At 40.6% G+C, this 22,880-nt stretch overlaps 1 protein-coding gene across 1 annotated transcript in view; it reads right to left on the bottom strand.

Moving 5' to 3' along the window:
* Nucleotides 1-3,527: 3,527 nt before the first annotated feature.
* Nucleotides 3,528-22,880, bottom strand: part of LOC136857447 (zinc finger protein 91) — a 117,411-nt gene continuing 98,058 nt past the window's right edge. The window contains exon 2 of the mRNA XM_067136117.2: nucleotides 3,528-8,724. Coding sequence (XP_066992218.2) covers nucleotides 3,651-8,693 — 5,043 coding nt within the window. The 5' untranslated portion in view covers nucleotides 8,694-8,724 and the 3' untranslated portion in view covers nucleotides 3,528-3,650. The remainder of the gene's footprint in view (nucleotides 8,725-22,880) is intronic.

The raw sequence follows: 22,880 nt of genomic DNA, 5'->3' as shown, positions 1-22,880 counted from the left end.
CCTACCTTTGTTCTCAGGTATATTCTCCGAACCACCTTTTGAGCAGACTAAACCGGAAGTGACGTCATTGTCTCGTCACACTCGCGGTGGTTGCCAAATGAGCCGGCGCGCGATTCAAAGTTGTACTCCACCACTATAATACAGCACAGCTCACGGACTGAACCTCGAATGAATTTAAAATAATTAGTACATTAAAGTATTCATGTTAGAATCCCATACAGTTTTTAACGGCTTACATCTTTAAACAATTAATTTACTGAATTACATTTTAAATGTGAAAACCTACAATCTGTTTTCCAGTCAATGACCGGGTCAGGGATGGAATAAATGAAGCCCCATCTTGCGGCGAGGACAGGAATTGAGCCGGCTGCCGAAGCCTGTTTCACTCCTCTGGGTCAATGATTAATGACTGACAGATGAAATTAAATGATACTGGAGAGTGATGCTGGAATGAAAGATGACAGGGAAAACCGGAGTACCCGGAGAAAAACCTGTCCCGCCTCCGTTTTGTCCAGTACAATTTTAATAAATTAGTGATTACAAATATATTTTTATAAAAATATTATTATTATGCAGGAGGTTTCAGCATCAGTTTATCTTGTGCCTCAGTAATTAATCTGTGTCACTATCGAGTGGCTGCACACCCAGTCGGAATCAGATCGGGGTCAGCACACGAGGTAAACTAATCCCGCCGTCAATACTATTCGCTCGGAAATGCTTATAAACAGACATATTATTTCTCTCGCCGTAAGTAAAAATCTTGCGTTTCTTCTTCAACTGATAACAGTCTGGTGAATTTTTGTTCGGATCCATTGCATCCATTGCAACGAGTAAGAAGAAACCTACAAACGTGCAAGAGACTACAAGAATTATGAATTAGCACACAATACGCACATACACTGTTTTTGTAAAAGCGAAGCACACTGTTAAAATTCTCTCGCTGCTGTTTTAAACAGACTATGACTGAAACTGCACCCACGTGTTCAGGACATCCACTGAGTGAGTAAGTATGGCAGCTCCGCATTGACTGCACCATTGCCAAAACTCGCTCTGAGTAGCGCACGCCCCCTTGCCCCCTCGCCTACCGTGTGACAACACCGTAGGCGCTGCCCCTGTCGTCCGTGCCATCCCCTGATCTATACACTCACTTCCGCTTTAGTATGCTCAAAAGGTGGTCCGGAGAATAGCTGATTCAGCCAGTACTGTTCTTGAGGCCACGTGATTCTCACATGAAAATTCCAACTCCATGCCACAGGTGCTCCAAGTCCGGCCATACCGGTAGGAAGCCAACAACAAAGACAATAAGCCTTGCATTATATTACAGTGAGTTTCTGTAATCGGTTGGCCGGCAGGTGCGACCAGCTTCTTTGCCTCCCGTTGACTCATCACTCCCCGTTACACAGCACAGTGACAGCACGGGAATGCCCGCACTTCGCAGTTCAACTCCGTGCTTAGAACGTGTATTAAGTGTTGATCTGTCGCTCCAACTGTTCTCGAGTTGTGAAGTGCTACTTCGGGATATAAGTATCATAATGCCTCCACATGTGTACACGCGTTAGGCGAACTATAATACAATTTCCAGGTGTACGCCCTCCGCATAGACCGTGCGGAAACTCGTAAATAAATTAAGAACGGGTTCTTTACTCCATAAGAAGTATGGCGTATTGAAGTAGATAAAAAAGAACTAGACGTGATTAGTAATAAATTCTGCAAAATAATAATGGATATATCAGAATGTACAGCTAACAGCGGAGTAAGAATACTATGTGAGGATATGAGCATACAAGCAGATACAGCTGGGAAGATAATAAAACACTGGCTGAGATTAAGAAATTTAGCATTTAGCATATCAACACCAGATGAAACAATTAACTGATGACTACTGATTAACTGAAGTTAAAAGAATGCTTTGATAGAATAGGAATGGGAGAATATTGGGATAGAGAGGTACAGAAGAAAGACAAGAAATGGTGCAAGAATATACCGATTAGACTGAAAGATATTGAGAAGTAAATGATTATGGCAGAATGTAAAACTAAAAGGACGTTATTCAAAATTACTTAAACATGTCACTTAAGAAAGAAAGGCTCCCTAACAGAGAAGTAAAAAGTATGGGGTGGTGGCTAATGGGACTATATAAGAATAGGGGTCAGAGACAGAAACATAACGAGAACCGTTGTTTACTTTGTGGGGAAATAATGGAAGAGGTGCATCTATTGGGAGTTTGTAGGGAGATAGAGACAATTAGATTAAAATATCTAGGAAGATAATATAAAGAAAAACTATGCCCAGGAGGAGAGGAAGAATTCTACACAATTGTTAAATTACTGAATAAGGAATGGAAATTTTTTGTATTCTAAAAAGTATGTGGCAAACGGAAATAATAAAAATGAAACAATCATTAATGAAAATAAAGAAGGATAAGAGACATAATTACTTGTAGGTTTAAATATAATATTAAATGTAGGAATAGATAAATTGTTGTAATGGCAGGATAACCACTATAAAGACTTGATGAGACAATTAAGCACTAATATAACTTAAGGACGGTAAGATACATGTATGTCCTGTAACTCTGTTAACGTCTAGGACAAAATAAATAATCTGTAAAGAAAAAACAAACTACAATTTAAAAATTAGATTGAAATAGTTAACAAGTTTAATTGTTTAATGTTGTAATATGCATGTATCAAAACACATATTGGATTACAATAAATTAATATTCTATTCCATTTTACTTGATAAGAAGCAAAGTGTTAAAAACCGTGTTCTCAAGGAGGAAAAATTAAGTGAAATCTCAGAAAAATTAAAACATATGCCTACAAAATCCCTAAGACAACTTGGACAAGAAGCCGATGTTTCCAAGAGCTCAGCATGGCAGACTACAAAAAAAGTTAAAATTGAAATTTATGTCCATCAAGTTCCCCTGATTTAACTGTTTGTGACTTTTATTACATGGGAGCTTAAAAAATTAAGTATATGCAAGAAACCCTTGCACGTTGGACGAACTTAAAGAACATATCCGGAGAGAAATAGCCTCAATTACGGAAGACGAACTGATGCGCGTGAATCAGTTTCCTAAGACTATGCCAGAAATGTGTGGGTGCAGGAGAACATTTCCAACATCTCCTGTCATAAGGTGCGAGCTTATTTTCTTAATTTTAATTGTTATCTCATGTCACGCATGGATAAAGTGAGCGAAGTGCTCTCCTTGTTGGTATGCCGCAGAGCGGGGAGTGATGAGTCAACGAGAGGCAGAAAAGCTGCCTGCCGGCCAACCGATGAGAGAACTCACTGTATTATTAATTAGATAGATAGGCCCAATCAGATGATCTCATGAGCCAGATTCTTATGCAAAGTATGAGCAGTGCAAAGGAAGGAAGAATGAAATGTATCCTTTAATGTTCAAGAAGCAAGGTGCGACATAAAAAGTTTGTGGACCACTAGAATACAGGAAGATGGAAACACAGAGCTGGAAGAGGAAAGCCGACGATAACAAAAAGCTTAAGAGTTAAAAATGGTTTAAATAATGTCAGTCTCACTTTACTTCCACAATATAAACAAATACTACTTGCACAGTACATACAAATGATACACTGCTGAGCGTTCACTTGCACAGTATGTAAAAAGCTTGTACAAAATATAACACGTTAGACTGCTGAAGGTCGATCCTGTGCATTTGTTATGTTGTTATTGAAACAAGCTTCACAGAGTAAGCATTCAAAAGGGGCTTCCTCTTCCGATGATATCAAATTGCACCGGAACAGTTCTGTCGCTCGGAACAACAGATCACAAACCATGCACTTTGAAGATCTATCTTTAGGGTGTGTCAGTGTATGTTCTTTTAAGTCCTCACTCCTTTCAAATGTAGCGTCACATTCTGCACAGCTGAAGAACTTTTTCCTGTGAGCTTTCATGTGACCTTCAAGTCCAGTGTTTGTACTGAATCCTTTCCTACAGATACTACAGTGGAACGTCTTCACCTCAAAATGAATACCCTCGTGAGTACGCAATTTAGACTGTGATGTAAATTTTTTACTGCATTCTTTGCATTTATAATATTTTGTTTGGGAATGTGACATCATATGAATTGCCAATTTTCTCTTCGTGGCACATTGAATATTGCACTGCGGGCATCTGAAGAGTTTTGGTTCTTGTACTTCTTTTGGTTCTTGTTGTTTTTTCGGTTCTTGAAGTTCTTTTGGTTCTTGTGGCACTTCGGGTTCTTGTGGCACTTTGGGTTTTTTGTGTTGCATTAAATGGGCTGCTAAGGCGTGTTTAGTAAGGAAGAACGCCCCGCACAAGACACACTTCAAACGTCTTGTTTGTTGGTGTGTTTTCAAGTGTTCTTTGTATTCCGTTATTGAAGCGCACATTATATCACAATCTTGGCAAAGGATATTTCTGTGCCTTTGCGAGTGCCGTGTCAAGTCACTTCTAAATTTAAACACTTTTTTGCACACTACACATTCAAGGCGCCCCTTAAGATGAACCCGTTTGTGTTTTTTCAGTAAATGTATTCTACTGCACACTTTATCACACTGATCACATGGGTAAGAGGTTCCAATGTCCGCAGACTTTGTAGGTTTAGGAGGCCGTGCGCTCTTCGGCGGCGTCCTATGCACATTGACGTGGGCTAGATACTCACTGTGAGTGCCGAACGGTTCATTACAAACATTACACTGAAAGTTGTCTTCCTTGTGACTTAACTTGTGTTTATATGCAGCAACTGCACTGAAAAATACTTCTGAACATTGTCTACACTTGAAGATACGTTTTCCTTCCTTGCGGTGCTTTGTCATATGTCCATTCCATGAGGCCCAAGATAAGAAGGTTTTGTCACATACCCTGCACAGATACGGATTAGTATGGGCACGGGAATGCCTCTTCAGCCACGTTTCTGATACAAAAGTCATGCTACACTTTGTACATTTGAATGGTTTATCTCCTTCAACTTCCTCAACATTTGTCACTGTTTGATTGGATAACACTTCAAGGCTTTGGGTTCTATGATATGCTTTTTCCTTTGCAGCAATTTCTGTTTGCTGGCCAAACATCTGCTGATTTATTAAACCACCTACATTACTGCCCTTGTTAGATAATTTTGAAGCTTTAGATTGTTCCATGGAGCTCTCTATATCGATGTCACCACTTATGCTTGACTGTGCAGTCTTCTTTCCATTCTTGCGGTGCTGCACCATATGTTCCTTCAATGTAGAAATAGATAAGAAGGGTTTGTCACATATCCTACAGTGTACTGGTCCATGGGTAAAGGAATGTCTGCTCCGCCACGTTCTTGATGCAAAAGTCATGCTACACTTTGTACACTTGAATGGTTTATCTCCTTCAACTTCCTCAACATTTGTCACTGTTTGACTGGATAACAGTCCACGGCTACTTTGAGTTTTGGGATACGCTTTTTCCTTCACAGCAAGTTGTGTTTGCTGGTCATATATCTGCTGATTTATTAAACCACCTATATTGCGATTTCTTTCCTTACGGTGCTTTGTCATATGTCCATTCCATGAGGGCCAAGATAAGAAGGTTTTGCCACATACCCTACACGGAAATTGTTTTATTCTGTGATACGTTGTTTTCTTCACAGCAAGTTCTGTTTCCTGGTCATGTATCCACTGATTTATTAAACCATCTACATTACTGCCCTTGTTAGATATTTGTGAAACTTCAGATTGTTCCATGAAGGTCTCTCTATCGATGTGACCACTGGGAATACTATCGTTTGATGCTGTAATAAGACTACTCTCATTACTCAGATCTTTACTTGACTCTGCAGTCTCATTTCCTTTCCATTGATGCTCTACCACATGCTCTTTCAATGTGGAAACAGAGAAGAAGGGTTTGTCACATATCCTACAGTGTACTGGTCCATGGGCGAAGGCATGCCTCCTCCAGCACGTTTTTGATGTAAAAGTCAGGCTACACTTTGTACATCTGAATGCATTATCTCCTTCAACATCCTCTGCATTTGTCACTGTTTGATTGGATAACAGTCCACGGCTACTTTGGGTTTTGGGATATGCTTTTTCCTTCACAGCAACTTGTGTTTGTTGGTCATTTATTATACCAGCTACATTACTGCCCTTGTTAGATATTTTTGAAGCTTTAGATTGTTCCATGAAGGTCTCTCTATCGATATCACCACTGGGAATACTAACGTTCGATGGTATAAAAAGACTACTTTCATTACTCGGATCTTTAGACTGGGATATGCTTGACTGTGCAGTCTTCTTTCCTTTCTTGCAGTGCTCTGCCTTATGTTCTTTCAATGTAGAAAGAGATGAGAAGGGTTTGTCACATATCCTACAGTGCACTGGTCCATGGACAAAGGAATGCCTGGTAAACCAAGCTTTATGTCGAAAAGTCATGTCACACATTGTACATTTGAATGGTTTATCTCCTTCTACTTCGTTACCATTTGTCACAATTTGATTGGAGAATAGTTCACGGCTACTTTGGGTTCTAGGATGCACTTCTCCCTTCACAGCAAGTTGTGTTAGCTCGTCATATATCAGGTGATTTATTAAACCACCCACATTACAACCCTTGTTAGATGTTCTTGAAGCTATAGATTGCTCCTTGAAGGTCTCTCTATCGACATGATCACTGGGAATACTAACGTTCGATTGTATAAAACTACTTTCATTACTCAGATCATTAGACTTGAACATGCTTGACTGTGCAGTCTTCTTTCCGTTTTTGCGGTGCTCTGCCTTATGTTCCTTCAATGTGGAAGCAGATAAAAAGGGTTTGTCACATATCCTACAGTGTACCGGTCCATGGGTGAAGAAATGTCTGCTCCGCCACGTTCTTGATGCAAAAGTCATGCTACACTTTGTACATTTGAATGGTTTATCTCCTTCAACTTCCTCAACATTTGTCACCGTTTGATTGGATAACAGTTCATGGCTAATTTGGGTTTTGGAATATACTTTTTCCTTCAAAGCAAGTTGTGTTTGTTGGTCATTTACCTGCTCATTTATTAAACCATCTACATTATTGCTATTGTTAGATATTTTTGAAGCTTTAGATTGTTCCACGAAGGTCTCTCTATCGATGTGACCACTGGGAATAATAAGACTACTTTCATTGTTCAGATCTTTAGACTTGGATATGCTTGAACGTACAGTCATTTTCCCTTCCTTGCGGTGCTCTGCCTTGTGTAAATTCAAGGCGGAAATAGATAAGAAGGGTTTCTCACACAACCTACAGTATACTGGTCCATGGACAAAGGAATGCCTCGCCAACCACGCTTTTGATGCGAAACTCATGCTACACATTGCACATTTGAATGGTTTTTCTCCTTCAACTCTCTCACCATCAGTCACTGGTTGAATAGATAACTGTTCATAGCTTTGAGTTCTATGATACAATTTCTCTTTCCCTTCAAGTTCTGTCTCTGTGTCATATATCTGCTGATTTATCAAACCTTCCGTAGGCTCTACAGGGTGGCATTCTCTGTTAGATATTCTTGAAGCTTCCGATTGTTCCAAGGTCTCTCTATCAATGTATTCCCTGGGAATACAGAAGTTCGATGGTATAACGTGATAACCTTGGCTACTCAGCTCTTTAGACTCAGATATGCTTAACTGTGCAACGTACTTTTCTTTATTACTTAGATCAGCCGGTACAGAAGCACCAGAATGTTTGGGTACAAATCTGTTGCTGTCAGCATCTAGGGGCTTCCAGAGTCTTATCACTGATACTAGATCATTTTGCTTAGCAGGCTTAGATGCATCCGGATGTTCTGACACATTTGGTTGGAATTCAATGCTAGCTGGCAATAATGCACCTCGTTCTGGATCACTAGGAACACAGGGGCTGGAAACCTTAGTTTTGGTCGTAACACATCCTTCACTATTACTGTCAATTGGCTTGCAATCACCAGACATAGCAACGCGTTCTACATCACTGCAAACAGAAGCTTTAGAAACTCCAGTCTGCATCGCAATGCAACCTTCGTTATTAATGTCAGTTGGCTTAGAAACACCACATAACATGGCAATATGTTCTGGATCACAGCGAACAGAAGGTTTAGAAACTCCAGTTTGCTTCGGTACACAACCTTCGCTATTAATGCCAGCTGGCTTAGAAAAGCTGGAATGTACTGGAATATACCGTTCATCACTAATACCAGCAGGCTTAGGAAAGATTGCTTCCTGCACACCTACATTCTTATCACCTAGATACGCAGGCTTAGAAACTGAAGCAACTGTTTTATTGTCAAATTCAGGAAAAAATCGAGCAACGCACTCCTGACACTTGCATGATGGCTCATGATATGAAAATCCAGCTTTCAGGGCAGTACCATCCTTGTACTTTATTACGTATTCTGACGAAACAGTTCTCCTGCATTCTCGGACAAAGCAGGGGTTGAAACCCGAAAAAAACTGTTGCTCAAGCTGGGGAGCATAAGGCAGAACAACTTGCTCACTCAGTTGTCCAGCAGCTGTCTCTTGGGATTTAAGGTTGTATTCACTCTTCAGAGGTGGAGGGTTACAGTACTCTTCTACTGCACTCAAACTGTTGAAACCTGCGTCGCTGTAGCGGTCCCCACCAGATGGCATCACATTCGCCCCTGGCACGGCGTACTGTTGCCCTCCTGCTCTGTACGTGGGAGGTGACACCTTCTGTTGCTGCTGCTGCTGGCGCTGATGATGCCGCCAGGAGTCCATCGTGAAGAGCACTCCTTACTCGTCGACAGTACTGCAAAGAGAACATTAATTTTATGTTAACGTTTTTAAAACAAACACAAACTGGGGATCATTTCAAGTAATTAGCAATGTAATGCTTATCAAAACTCAACGGGAAAATTTCAAGAACGGATTCCTGATATAGGAAGAAGAAATAAAGGGTATGACTAACGATGGGTTGTTCATGAACGAACTCACTCTTCTGAATGACTCATTTCAAAGAGCTCCTTGAGAGGTGGTCATTCAAATACGAGTCGAATCTTTGCCTACGCTATATACAAGGCTGGGAAATGCAAGCAGTTCTGCGTAAAAATATTTATATGCTACATGAAGATCCACCAATCACCGCTAGGTTTTTATTTTACTCTCTCCAGAATTACCTGCTAGTGAATCATAGGTCTGTAAGTTCAGCCAACTTCGAGTAATCATAAAACTAAATCATGAAATGATCACTAAGAATCGCAGGCGAAAGTTTACCGAAACCCACAAAAACATTCTGTACTTAGCAGGTTGCAAAGCGACTAACACTTCCATTCTCTAACCTTTCCCAGCTTCCAAATATATTCAACAGATGGCAGAGCGTTCCTAATAACTTACATGCTACTAAGAGAAAAATTCTACGTACACACAGACCCCATTATGACATACGCCTTAGACATTATCTGGTAATACCTATCGAAGGATAATCTAGCTACATTAGAAAGACTTAAAAACTTTCTCTGCCTGGCAAAAAAGCGCCCCTTCGAGACTAACCTATGAGCTCACAAGACAACCGTTCTATATAGAAGAACTGAGATATTTAAAAAAAAATACAATTGCCTTCTACGACACAATACCAAGCTTTGCATCAAGAACTGCAGTATATAAAAGCGAATATATATGGACAGATTTTCACCAGACGGCATGATGACGTCAGAATGAATGAATTCTGACTACGAACTGCGGCATATCATAACGCGCTTCTTATTTATGTTCATAAAACCATTGAAAGGGGCAAGCAAAGCATTATGACTACGACAGGCATATCAAGACGAGTTATCTGACCTGTTTATAACGAATGCTGCGAAGCAGCACGGGTACTCTAGTTAAAGCATATTTTCTTTTTCTATGGGATTGTAAATCTGTTTGGGTATAACCAGGTAAGTAGAATTGTGGCATGTTCCAATAATACATCTAATAACGTAGTTGGTGTGAAATGACGAACGCAGCATTTTATTAATTATGGTCTTATATCGTCGATTAGGCTACTTAAATATAGAATTCGATTAGGATACCTACGAAGCAAGAAAAATATGCAAGAACTCTTCCGAAAATGAAAGCAACGTTACTCCCTCTGTAATGGTCAGTTCAGTTCAAATGAAAGGAAATTTCGTTTTCAACCTAACTTAACTAATTTAACCAGTCCGACAAGCAACAGCAAATTTCAAGAAGAGAGGTGAATTATTTACACAAGGCAAACACCGAAGAATATGGTTATAATAATGCACAGACCTATATCAAAATAAAGGCAGAAATATATATATGAGTTTTGTCTGTACATTGCTCAGAATTTAAAAAGGATGGTATTTATGTATCGGTCATGTCCACAGTAACAAGGAAATGCACTTTTTAATTTTCCGTAATTTCTGTCTGTCTGTGTGTATGTATGTACACGCATCACGAGAAAACGACTGAAGAGAATTGAATGAAAATCGGTATGAAAAGTCGGGGAATAAGTCACTACAATCGAAGCCATAATTAATTGTATTCGCGCTGAGTGAAATGATAGTTTAGGGGAAGGCCTAAAAAAATTAATTTATGTTATTGGTGGCCCTATCGATAAGTACTACATACGGTAACTTAAGTTATATAGAATTTAATTTCCGATCATTTATGTCTTATACATTCTTAACGTACCGGCTATGATGACAGAGATATTCATGTATTTCAATTTTTGTTGCTAAGTCCATATCAACGCCGAGCCATGAGAAAATAGGTAAACAGAATTTAATGAAAATCGATACCGGTACGTAAAGTCGGGAAATAAAGAACTACAGTCCAGGCTATAAATCATCTTAATCACCCTAGTTGAAATTATAGTTTAGGGGAGGCCGCCTAAAATGTAATTTTTAATTGCCTATCGTACTCGTCCTATCGGAAATTGGTACATAACTGAAGTTATAGAGAATACAATTTCCGATCATTAATGTCTTATTCAGTTTTACCGTGCCGACTATGAAAATATTGGTGGTGAATGGTGATTATTGTTTTAAGAGGAATTCATGAATTTAGATTTTTGTTGCTTAGTCCATATTTACGCCGAGCATTGCTGATATAGAAATATTGTCCAATCGTATTAACTGGAGATGGACTTTGTCATGATTGTCTTAAGGTGGTCATCGGTCCATATCGACAAGGAAGCTTGTGAAGATGATTATAAAAATGAGAAAAAACCGTAAAGGAACGATCGCTTGAATAAGACAAGAGGGAGTCACGAAAGGATAGAGCACTCGCTTTACATTAGATGCCCCAATATCACAAAATAGGAAGAAAACTAAATGTGAAGGCCTACAATTAATATAGAAAGCTCATGAAACTGACCAACAATAACATTACACTGAGCATTGTTGTGAAGTGCTGCCACTCATCTCCGGTAGACGGGATTACTGCTGCGTACGGAGTACAGCAGCCTGGCGGGAAGTAGCAGGGGAGTTAGAAAACTCTCTTCTTTAGCATGCAATTCCTCGGGTTCATAAATTTTCTGATATTACTGGTACGTAACATACTGGTTCATCATAGTACTCGATCCCTACTCTGAGACACTGATTGGAATGAGCAGTGTGCGCACGTACAGCAATAGTGGCAACTGAGTATTCACGGCTGCCTGCGGACTGGTCATTCCAGCTCGGTAACTTTGGACTGTTAGGTCTGGAGCGTAGTACTGTTCGTTAAAAGTGCTTTTAATCGCGACATTCCTTCTGACGTCATTTTAATGACCTATATTGACTTCAGTTAGGAAAACCACAAAGATAGTCTTTCTGAGGACGTACAGTAAAAAAGGCAGGTGGAGAGTGCCTGCCATTATAATGAAAACTGCCCAACTTGATTCTGACTGGTAGTAGGTAAATGGGCCTACCATCATACTGAAAAATCTCCAACATGGTAAGCAAGAGGGCCTGCCTGCCATTACACTAAAAATTCCCTAACCAGTCTTCACATGAGAAAAGACGTATGGTGATTTCCCCGACGCGTTTCCGGGGTAACGTTAAGAGCTCTGCAATTTAATACTATATTACTCACAACGTGTTTACTATTTAACCTAGAATTCTGTATACAGTGCAAAATTCCGTACCGAAGCACGAGTATAGTTCATTAAATTGAGCGAGTGCGAGAGAGAGTGTGTATTTCCGTAATTCCTCATTAAGCGTGAAAACCGACTCAATTATGAATATAGTGACTGATAATTTATTATCATTTACTAGGGTAAAACCGTCATTATTGATACACTGAGGTTAGTTTGTTCATGGTTATGTCACGTGATTTCAATATGTAACTAATCAAGTTGGCAGCAGTGATGAGCCATTCAAGGAAAGAGAATAGGAAGGCGATATGTACAACCTTACGTGAAGAGTATTATAGCCACAGATTGGTACCAGAAGCCCCTTTAGAGTTCCATGGAGCCGATAGTGACTCAATGACTGCCGATCAAAGAGGATATACTAGTATAGAGATGAAACTCAATGATACATTTCGGTTCCAAACCAGATGGCCATCGTAGTTTCAGTCCCCAATCAGAGATTGCGCCGCAATGCGCAGTGTGTGCAATACCTTAATATTATTATCAACAGATAGCGCAGAGAGATGACTTCCGCCGTAGTGACTCACATCCGGTTATGCTCATCACCGTCCTAACTCCCACCCCTCCTCACCTACCATAATGCAGTTCTATTATTTCCATTCCCAATACATATATTTTTACTTTCAAGTACTTACTATGTTGTAAATTACCCTAGTTCGTATGGCATACTATGTAATTGAGAGTAACTTTACGTTCAAATTACACATTAACACAAACCTAATGTTATGACTTATAGTACATCCTTTCAAAAGTAATGCAGCAGAGTACAGCATAAGAAAGATATGAGTATCACATCAGTATCCAAGTACCACAAGAAAATAAAAACAGAATTAAATGCACTGAGACAGGAAATATATATAAATAGGTATACTAATAGAACCATTTAGCCTGAGATGCACCCAGACAGGATACAGGATTTCAGGAGGACTGGTGAAGATAATATTTCTAATAAACTAACACTAGAAGAAAGATTTATGGCACAGGCACAAGGCATTCATAAAACACAAAGAGCGTCATAGGAACCATCGCTTAAAATCGATATGAGTTCAAACAGGGTTAATCCAGCAATAGCATCTCGATAATACTTGACGTTATACGACTAATTCTTTGTCAGAAGGGCCCACTGACTGATGTTAGACTTGAAATACATCACTTCGAGGCAAACGGCCTTTAATTATTAAAATCGCTCATTTCATGCCTATCTGCCTGGCATCTACAGAACCTGCCTACAACTACCTATACGGTACGTTGTGAATGACCTCCAGCGCCATCTAAAAATAGGGACTGGAATATCTGAAGCTGGCTACAGATTGGAACCAAAAGCCGGGTGCTGCTGATGAAGGATGCAACACTTCACCTTCACGCTGTACCTACATCACGGGGCTTCTCCGCACTGCGAGGAGATATCCCGTATTTGATCACGCCTTGTGCAAATAGGCAAATACAAATACACGTATATGATGAACGTACCGGTACTCTTCCAAATTATCTAAAAGGAATGAAATAACCATTAATGCGACGTAGGTTAAGGCCAGACAAGGCAGTAAATACAGCTGCAGCAAACAGCACAAAGCGTACCATGCCACTGGATGCCACATGGCAGCAACAAATGCAGATGTAGCAGAGTTGCTGCAGTGCATGTCATACTAAGCTATCAGCTGTTGTTTCCGTAGATCTAATTTAGTTATGAATCTTGCTGCGAATGTCCCTTTAGCCGTGTTATCTGCACGATGGTGACGCCACTTCTGTAGCAGTTCCTTACCTCTCGGTACAAATGAATCATGATTCTGATTCTTGTATTCACAATGAATTCAAGCGAGCTAAAGCGATAACTGTGCGATGATTGATGGCTACACTAACTACTATAGTACTGCAGTATGTACAGTGACGGAAAGAGTACAAGAAAAAATATAATTGGGCCGAATTAATGCTACCTGAGAAATCATCATCATCATCATCATTATCATATGCAGTTTCCACCTGTTGGCCGGGTCTGTGTGGGACACAAGCCTCTCCATCTCCTCTTGTCTTCCCACCACTTCTCCCTCGTCATTTTTGTCCAGTCCTCCTCTTCTCTGCACACACCCTTCCACTCCTTTTATTCAACTGTCTCTTGGTCTTCTTCTCGGCCGTTTCCCTGTTATCCCCATTTCATGCATCCTCCTCAGTATCCTTTTCTCTGTCATTTTCTTCATGTGTCCATACCATCTAAGTGTAGATGCCTCTGTAGTGGCTCTTCTTTATATCTCTAACCTTCTCTCTTCTCCATTCTTGTCACTCCTATCCTGCTTCTCAGAAATTTCATTTCACTTGCCTGTATCCTAATCACATTTCTCTGCCTCATTACCCAAGTTTGGGCTGCATACGTGCTGTATATCACTCTTTTGCTTCTCTGACGGACATCCTTGCTCCAAACCAGACTTCAGACACTTTTCAGGAACACTCCTGCTTGTCTTCTACTTTTCTCTATGATACTAGAAACACTCTACCTTCCTAAGCTGTTCCCCTCCAAGCATTATCCCTCTCGTAGCTCTCTCCTTTCTCGTTGTGATCACCATCTCGCTCTTTCTGGCATTAAATTTCATTCGATATTGTTTCACCTCCTCTTTCCATGCAACTAACTGTTCGTGGACATCCTCTTCCTTTTCTCCCCAGACTCAAGTCATCTGCGAACATCAAGTTCTCTTTTCTTGCCACTTTTCGTCATTAGCTCGTCCATTACTACAATGAAGAGCAAAGGTGACAGAGCACTTCCTTGTCTAAATCTACTTCTTTGCTCAAACCAGTCTGTTCACTCTCCTCCTACTTTCACACAACTGACCCTCCCATGGTACATCTCCCTCATTTTTTCTATTGTGCGCTTCTCTACATCTTTTATCTGTAAGGCTTCCCATACCTTGTTTCTGCACACACACATATGCCTTCTCAAAGAAATACTGCACTCAATTATAAATTACTTTTTGAACAAGTAATTTGTAAAATTATAAATACAATTGCTTTAGAGAACGCTAGTCTTAATGAAATCACTGCCATTTCTTTTTGCATAATACAAAGTTTGCAAGAAAAGGATATTACATCACTTTGTACGCTGGTTAAAAGTTTTTTAAAGCACACAGATAGTAAGTGACTATCATCACTAGGTGACACTAAACACGGTACAATGGAACTGCCGGAATGATCGTTTTCATCATTTTTATCTTGGCATACCTGCCAAATTTTAGAAACCAAAAAGAAAGATGTTTTAATATTTGGATTTTATCACATATATTCCACCACTGTCTATGTTAAAAAAGGTCAGGATAAAAGGCATACATATCTACAGTTACAATGCGAATTGACCATTAAATTTAAAATCGTAAACTAAGAAAACATAAAAATGGTTACAAGATAATGTACCTAATCATTCTCATTTATGACACATACGAATAATAATAATAATAATAATAATAATAATAATAATAATAATAATAATAATATTTATGTCACACCGACACACGCAACAAAATGCATAATACCGTATTTTCTCGCGTAATTAACGCACATTTCTGACGAAAAAATACAGGCGAAAACTTCGGATGTGTAAATTATTCAAAGAATTCAGATATTCACAAGTTATTTACAATTCATTTACATTTAAAAGATACATCAAATATAATATAAGCACAGAAGTAGTTCAACTCATTTGCGGTTATCGTCATTTGGAGTAAAATTCTGACGTGAGATTTTTTCTGAACATGAACTAATGAAAGTACAATTCATGAAATGTCATAACAATGACATAATGGCAAAAAAAGGAAGAAAAGAAAATTGTCCAACACGAGAAGGGCCGGGCATCGAAGGAGGGACCCTGCTACATTACCCCAAACCGTTCGTATCCAATCTTGTACGAGTGACGTGTCCATCCACAATTTTTCTTGAATGCGAACGTGGATCACTCGCGAAAATTTTGTTTTAGGCATTGTTTTTCGTTTTAGAACAGTGTAAGGTGCAAGCTTTCTGCCATTAGCTGTTACAGCAAGCATTGCAGTAGATCGTTGTTTTTTGCTTCCGGTAACGCTATGATAACACTGTATGTTCCTTTCTTATCGATTGTTCGACGTAGTGGCATTTGGAAACTGATTGGCGTCTGACCTGCGGTTCCTATAAAGGAGATAAAATATTCCTTCACTTCACGCTTCTCAATCACAAAGCGATGAAAATGGTTGAAATCATTCGTCATTTTTTGGCATAATGTTGTTATTCGCTTCACTTTACGCTTCTCAATCACAAAGCGATGAAAATGGTTGAAATCATTCGTCATTTTTTGGCATAATGTTGTTCTTCGTCGAAGAGAAAGTCCAGTTCTCTTCATAAAATTAATCAAGCCTCGGCTAACCTTCAAATCCGAGACACTGATTCCATGTGCAACGGCTATTTCTCATTCTTTAAAATACAGCATTTCGTGAGAAGCGGCTTATCCAACGTTGCGCAAGTAACAAAATCATACACTGACTGACGGTGACAATGCAACACCAAGGAGGAGTGGTTCGAAAGGGATGAAAGTTGGGGAAAAAACAGAGACGGCACGGACGAATAATTGATGTTTATTTCAAACCGATATTCAGGTTACACAATGCGCACGGCATCGACTCAGTAGAATGTAGGACCACCGCGAGCGGCGATGCACGCAGAAACACGTCGAGGTACAGAGTCAATAAGAGTGCGGATGGTGTCCTGAGGGATGGTTCTCCATTCTCTGTCAACCATTTGCCACAGTTAGTCGTCCGTACGAGGCTGGGGCAGAGTTTGCAAACGGCGTCCAATGAGATCCCACACGTGTTCGATTGGTGAGAGATCCGGAGAGTACGCTGGCCACGGAAGCATCTGTACACCTCGTAGAGCCTGTTGGGAGATGCGAGCAGTGTGTGGGCGGGCATTATCCTGCTGAAACAGAGCATTGGGCAGCCCCTGAAGGTACGGGAGTGCCACCGGCCGCAGCACATGCTGCACGTAGCGGTGGGCATTTAACGTGCCTTGAATACGCACTAGAGGTGACGTGGAATCATACGCAATAGCGCCCCAAACCATGATGCCGCGTTGTCTAGCGGTAGGGCGCTCCACAGTTACTGCCGGATTTGACCTTTCTCCACGCCGACGCCACACTCGTCTGCGGTGACTATCACTGACAGAACAGAAGCGTGACTCATCGGAGAACACGACGTTCCGCCATTCCCTCATCCAAGTCGCTCTAGCCCGGCACCATGCCAGGCGTGCACGTTTATGCTGTGGAGTCAATGGTAGTCTTCTGAGCGGACGCCGGGAGTGCAGGCCTCCTTCAACCAATCGACGGGAAATTGTTCTGGTCGATATTGGAACAGCCAGGGTGTCTTGCACATGCTGAAGAATGGCGGTTGACGTGGCGTGCGGGGCTGCCACCGCTTGGCGGCGGATGCGCCGATCCTCGCGTGCTAACGTCACTCGGGCTGCGCCTGGACCCCTCGCACGTGCCACATGTCCCTGCGCCAACCATCTTCGCCACAGGCGCTGCACCGTGGACACATCCCTATGGGTATCGGCTGTGATTTGACGAAGCGACCAACCTGCCCTTCTCAGCCCGATCACCATACCCCTCGTAAAGTCGTCTGTCTGCTGGAAATGCCTCCGTTGACGGCGGCCTGGCATTCTTAGCTATACACGTGTCCTGTGGCACACGACAACACGTTCTACAATGACTGTCGGCTGAGAAATCACGGTACGAAGTGGGCCATTCGCCAACGCCGTGTCCCATTTATCGTTCGCTACGTGCGCAGCACAGCGGCGCATTTCACATCATGAGCATACCTCAGTGACGTCAGTCTACCCTGCAATTGGCATAAAGTTCTGACCACTCCTTCTTGGTGTTGCATTTGCTCTGTCAGTCAGTGTATATTTAAGCAGATCCTCCTCTACTTGCGGAAACTTGCCGCTTTTTGGTTCGCGAAATGCTTGCGAGACTTGTTGGCCGCTTGAAGTGCACTTCTGTTACCGCGGTAGCGTACGTTTCATTTGGACACTGAATACTTGCTGCCCGCTGCCCTATTCCCGTATGTTTAGGCGTAACTGATCACCACGAGTTTGTATGATGCAGTATTACTCGAATACTGTGGATTGACGAACAGTTTTGAGATCACGGAATGTCCCGTACCCGAAACACTCTTAAAACTATTAACCGACAACAAACAAAAGAACCCTCGGCTACTTCGGTTCGCGCAGCTCGTTCCGGTTCATCCCGATGTTACCCGACGAATCAAGGACAAGCACACGCGCAACTGGCTGACCGACATGCCGGCTGTCAAGCTGCCGTTAACACATACTGCAAGTAGCTGCAGTCAGGCTCTTCGATTGAGGTTATTCTTTCATTAAAGCCGGAAACGCAATGCAATTAAAAGAACGAAAGTAAATGTAAAGTGGCCAAAAGTATTAAGCATTGAGTTAAATGGAACTACTTACAATACCCAAGCTGTAAACCATATTTTTAAAAATAAAAAAATAAAAGTATACTGTTCCAATAAGCGTACACACAGAGGACATAATATGAACAACACAAAATAACCGTCGAAGATACTCTCTGCTACAGTCATGTATCTTTTCCGATTTTAACACACGCTTCAATTTGTCCAGTGTAGGTACTGTGTAGAGATGAGAAGAATGCAAGAATGAGGAATGTGGCCTGCAAGCACGAACTTCCTGTTCTGCCCAGACAGATCGGCTCTTATCTGCTACACGAAAACATTGACTCACACTTTGCGGTTTGCTAGATTACAACGGACAAGGGCGAAGAGCTGCCAGTAGAAGACAATATAAAGTCGCCTGGGTAGTAGCGGAGTTGTTATGGTAACCATTGCGTCACTGGCTGTGCTGGTGAAAATCCCTTCACCCCGTGGCTCACCGAGCATGTGCATTCTTCTGATCTCCCAACAATACAGTTTCTTCATCACGTAAAATTCGCTTATTTTCCGACGTATCACATCTTTTGTGAAGTCGTCTGTTTCGATCATTTTTTTGTGGGCTGTTTTCTTGCCATCAGGTGTAGAAAAATGCAAACGACCTTGGCAATAGACGTCTTCCCTTGCGCTAAAATACGTTTCACCAGTGACTTTGAAACCCCTGTTGCTTCACTTGTTGAAGCCACTACATTATAATTCAGTTTATGATCTGTTTTCTGTTCTCGTAAGTGAGCAGCTACGTTATATACTATTTATCTGGCTTGTACCCTTAGAGGCCGTCCAGATTTGTACCAGACTTCGAAGTAGCAGCCATAACTACTGTACAATCAAATGACACTCTCACTAGAATAACATGGTACACAACACTATATAGCTAGAAAGACTGGGCTGCCGTCAATTATTTCGCTGCTGAGCGGCTTTAGATGTGTGTGTTGGCATACCAGTTGCGCAACTGCCGATACTTCTAATTCTGTTTTTTTACACAGTCAAGAATTTAGTTTATGCACCTGCTTAATGTGCTCCGTAATGAGTAGTGACCCTTGAAGGTCGCTAGGTAACACTGTTCAACACTATACGCATAAAAACATTTACCAATACAGTACACGCTACACGCGAAGGAGTTATAGGACTATAATTAATACAACTAAAGAAAGAAATGTGAATAAAAACAACAAGAGCGCTAAAACGGATACAGAAGTGACAGCGAAACTCTTGTGTAACCGCGCTTCACAGTGTGCACAGTACGGTGGCCAGGAAGCATGTGACTAGTGATGGGCGATATTTCACGAACTGTGATTTTTTCACAGATATCAATAAATCACGAGTAACGACTGTTACTTTCTACGCTATCACTGTAATCAGCCGTGATTTCAAGATTTCACTTCAAGTGATCACCGTACGCCCTCTTAACTCCATATACCGAACTAGAATGTTGCTACCTAAACTGTGACTGTGATCGATGTTGTGATCAGTCGTGATATCACGACATGTGCTGCCGCAACGGTATCCGCGCGAAGCGATGCGTTCAAGGAAGCAGCATCGCCATGATTACCAACAGTACGGACTTGTTGATTTATCAGTTTTAGGAAATTGTCAGTTGACTCGCAGTGTGGTATTATTTTTAAGCGCGCGTTCAAAAAAATCGTGGTACACGGGACTCTCCTAGAATAGTAACAAACATGTATTTCTCCTGTATTTTGAAATACCAGAAAAAGGAAGAACAGTGACCTGTAACAGTCCTTTAAAGAAGTGGATGGAAACTTCACATTATGTAATATGTGCAAACAGAAATTGTCTTAAAAAGAAGTACTTCAAATCTGAATAAACATTTGGAATGCAAGCACCTCTCACTTGCTTTGCCAGAAAGCAGTAGTCAACAATCGGCATGTATCTGATGATACAGACCTGGGATTTTAGACTCTAAAAAAATGTTTTAGGCACCTAAAATGGCCTTTCAAACAAGTAAATAGGTTTTTAAAAGAGAAGATAGGCACTTCAAATATGCTTTAAAGTAGGCAGAAAATAGACTTTAAAATATGACAATATAGACCTACACTGTAATGTGATTTTTTTTTTCGTTAAGTACAGTAATGTGGTACAGACTAGGCTACCCTTTCTAAATAGGAATAGTTGCAAAATGAAGGCATAATTAAACAGGCGTTTATTACAAACAGCTATGGATTAGGAAACAAAAAATTTCATCAGTACTGTCCTAAAATTAAATTAAATGCGGAGTACTGGTATGCGTATTTATTTGTGAGGAACATTCCCACTGCACTTTTCAGTCGTAGTTTGCTTTACAGTACATAACAATAATCTTCTCCAAATTTTCCACAGTCAGGCTGTGTCTTTTGCCTGTTAAAACAATTTTAAAAGAAGAAAAAATGTGCTATACAGATGTTGGAGGGGCATAGCAAAATTTACCTACATTTTTCGGTTCAATTTCACTAGGTAGGTCTACTTTTCCCCATCCATTACCTGATGTACCCTTTCCCGCACTGAATTACCTAGATTCTTCTGCAATACACTAGCCCACCTGTCTTTTATTTTATCCCTTACTTTACCCCTAGTACTTTGTATAATATTCTCAGCTTCCTCAATTACCTTACAAAATATATCTGTTTGAGACTCTACTCTTTTTTTCTATTTTTGTAATCATTGACTGGAAGAAATGAAAAATTTGCCTGAATATATGCAATGTCTCTCTGGACACTGGAATAATCCTTTAGCAAATCTTTGCCCATATGACACACATGCAGAGTTGTCTGTTAAAGGCATATTGTCTATCACAGATGTTCCATATAATACAGGGCAGCTTCCATTGAGGAACCCCAACGGCTGATGATTGGCTGTGGCAGAAAAGAATAGAGGGGAATTTCTCTCAGAAGATGGCTATTCTTGATGGAAGCTTACAGAACACTCTCTTCGTTGTTGAAATCAGATTATTTACTGCAGGCAACTTGGCCCTACTATTTCTGTGAGTCTGTGCAAGGCATGGGCCATGCAAGTAACATGAACATTAAAGAAGGGTAGAAAGTTTTAACGAGAGGCAGAGTAGCAATCATGTAGGAAGCAGCATTGGAGACAAGGAGAAGGTCTTTATAATCATCAACACTCCTAGGATACAACAAATTGAACCCCTTGTTGATGATGTACACAGTGTTTTGCTCTATTTTCTGAAGCTGCTTAGAACAAAGGAGAGCAGTAAATGCCAATTGGGTTCCAGTTTTCCTACTATAAGATTAGCAATGTACCTGCCCACAGAGTTGCTGGTTTTGGCCACATACAACCCTGTCTAAGGACTCTCAAATATCCTCTGTGACTGGCAAAATTACCTCCTATATCTAAGTAGTTTTTCTTTAATGTAGATGTTGAAAGTATGTGGTGTTGGTGTATTTCTGTAAACAAATCTCTGAAAATATGACTATGCACAGAATTCCAGGGGATATTTTCAGCAACTAGGGCTCTAAACATATGAGCATAGAAACTTCTGTGGATTGTGGGAGGTATACTTTGTGTGAGCAGAGTCTGTCCAATGTTACTTTTCATGGTTGATTTTGCTTTGTGACTCGCACTATCAGCATGTTCTTGTGAAATCTAAAACACGATAATGTGATGAAAATTACAGACTAAGATAAGGAATAGCTAATGAATAAAATTTGTAATTTTGAATCATTTCATTTAAACCACTATTACTCTAAAGTTAATTAAGAACAAGAATACTCCAGGCCTCGAAAGGTCTTGGCTTTCATTTACAGCTGCTGCGCAGCTCTAGGCTTGCAGATATTAGATAGCCGTGTGGTCAGCACGTCACATCCCTCAAGTGTATTGCCGTGCCTCTGAGACCGCTGCTCATTGTAGCTTACCAATTGCCCTCACGCAGCTGGGTCAACGCCTTTCCATACCTTACATTTTTCTAAATTACTGCCGGTACTGGTATCTAGGGAAAGGTGCACTGGTATCGTTAACCTTACATTAGGTGGCTGAGAATAGTCATTCATCATTATATTTTTCACTTGTGCCAAATAAATGTGTAGTATTTCATTTCCTAGCACATACCAAATAATCGGTTACAGTATAAAACACGACTGTTGCCAATATTGACCCTATTTTTTCTTGACATATTGGTTGAACTTCGGCATGTCTACAAAAAACGAATGTAAATAATAAAATGATTAAGTTTGTACGCCTAGAAATAAAATGGCAACGACCGTGTCTGTAATGCAACCAAAATGTAGGCTGTTTATTAAATGCAAAACCTTAGGTGGCTGATTTTCTTATAAATGTTTACACAGAGATAGCCTAGTCACAATAACTTTTTTTTTTTGCTAGGGGCTTTACGTCGCACCGACACAGATAGGTCTTATG

This window comes from Anabrus simplex, chromosome 1, assembly GCF_040414725.1.
Source record: "Anabrus simplex isolate iqAnaSimp1 chromosome 1, ASM4041472v1, whole genome shotgun sequence".
Taxonomy (NCBI): Eukaryota; Metazoa; Arthropoda; class Insecta; order Orthoptera; family Tettigoniidae; genus Anabrus; species Anabrus simplex.
This window is presented reverse-complemented; position numbering and strand designations above follow the sequence as displayed.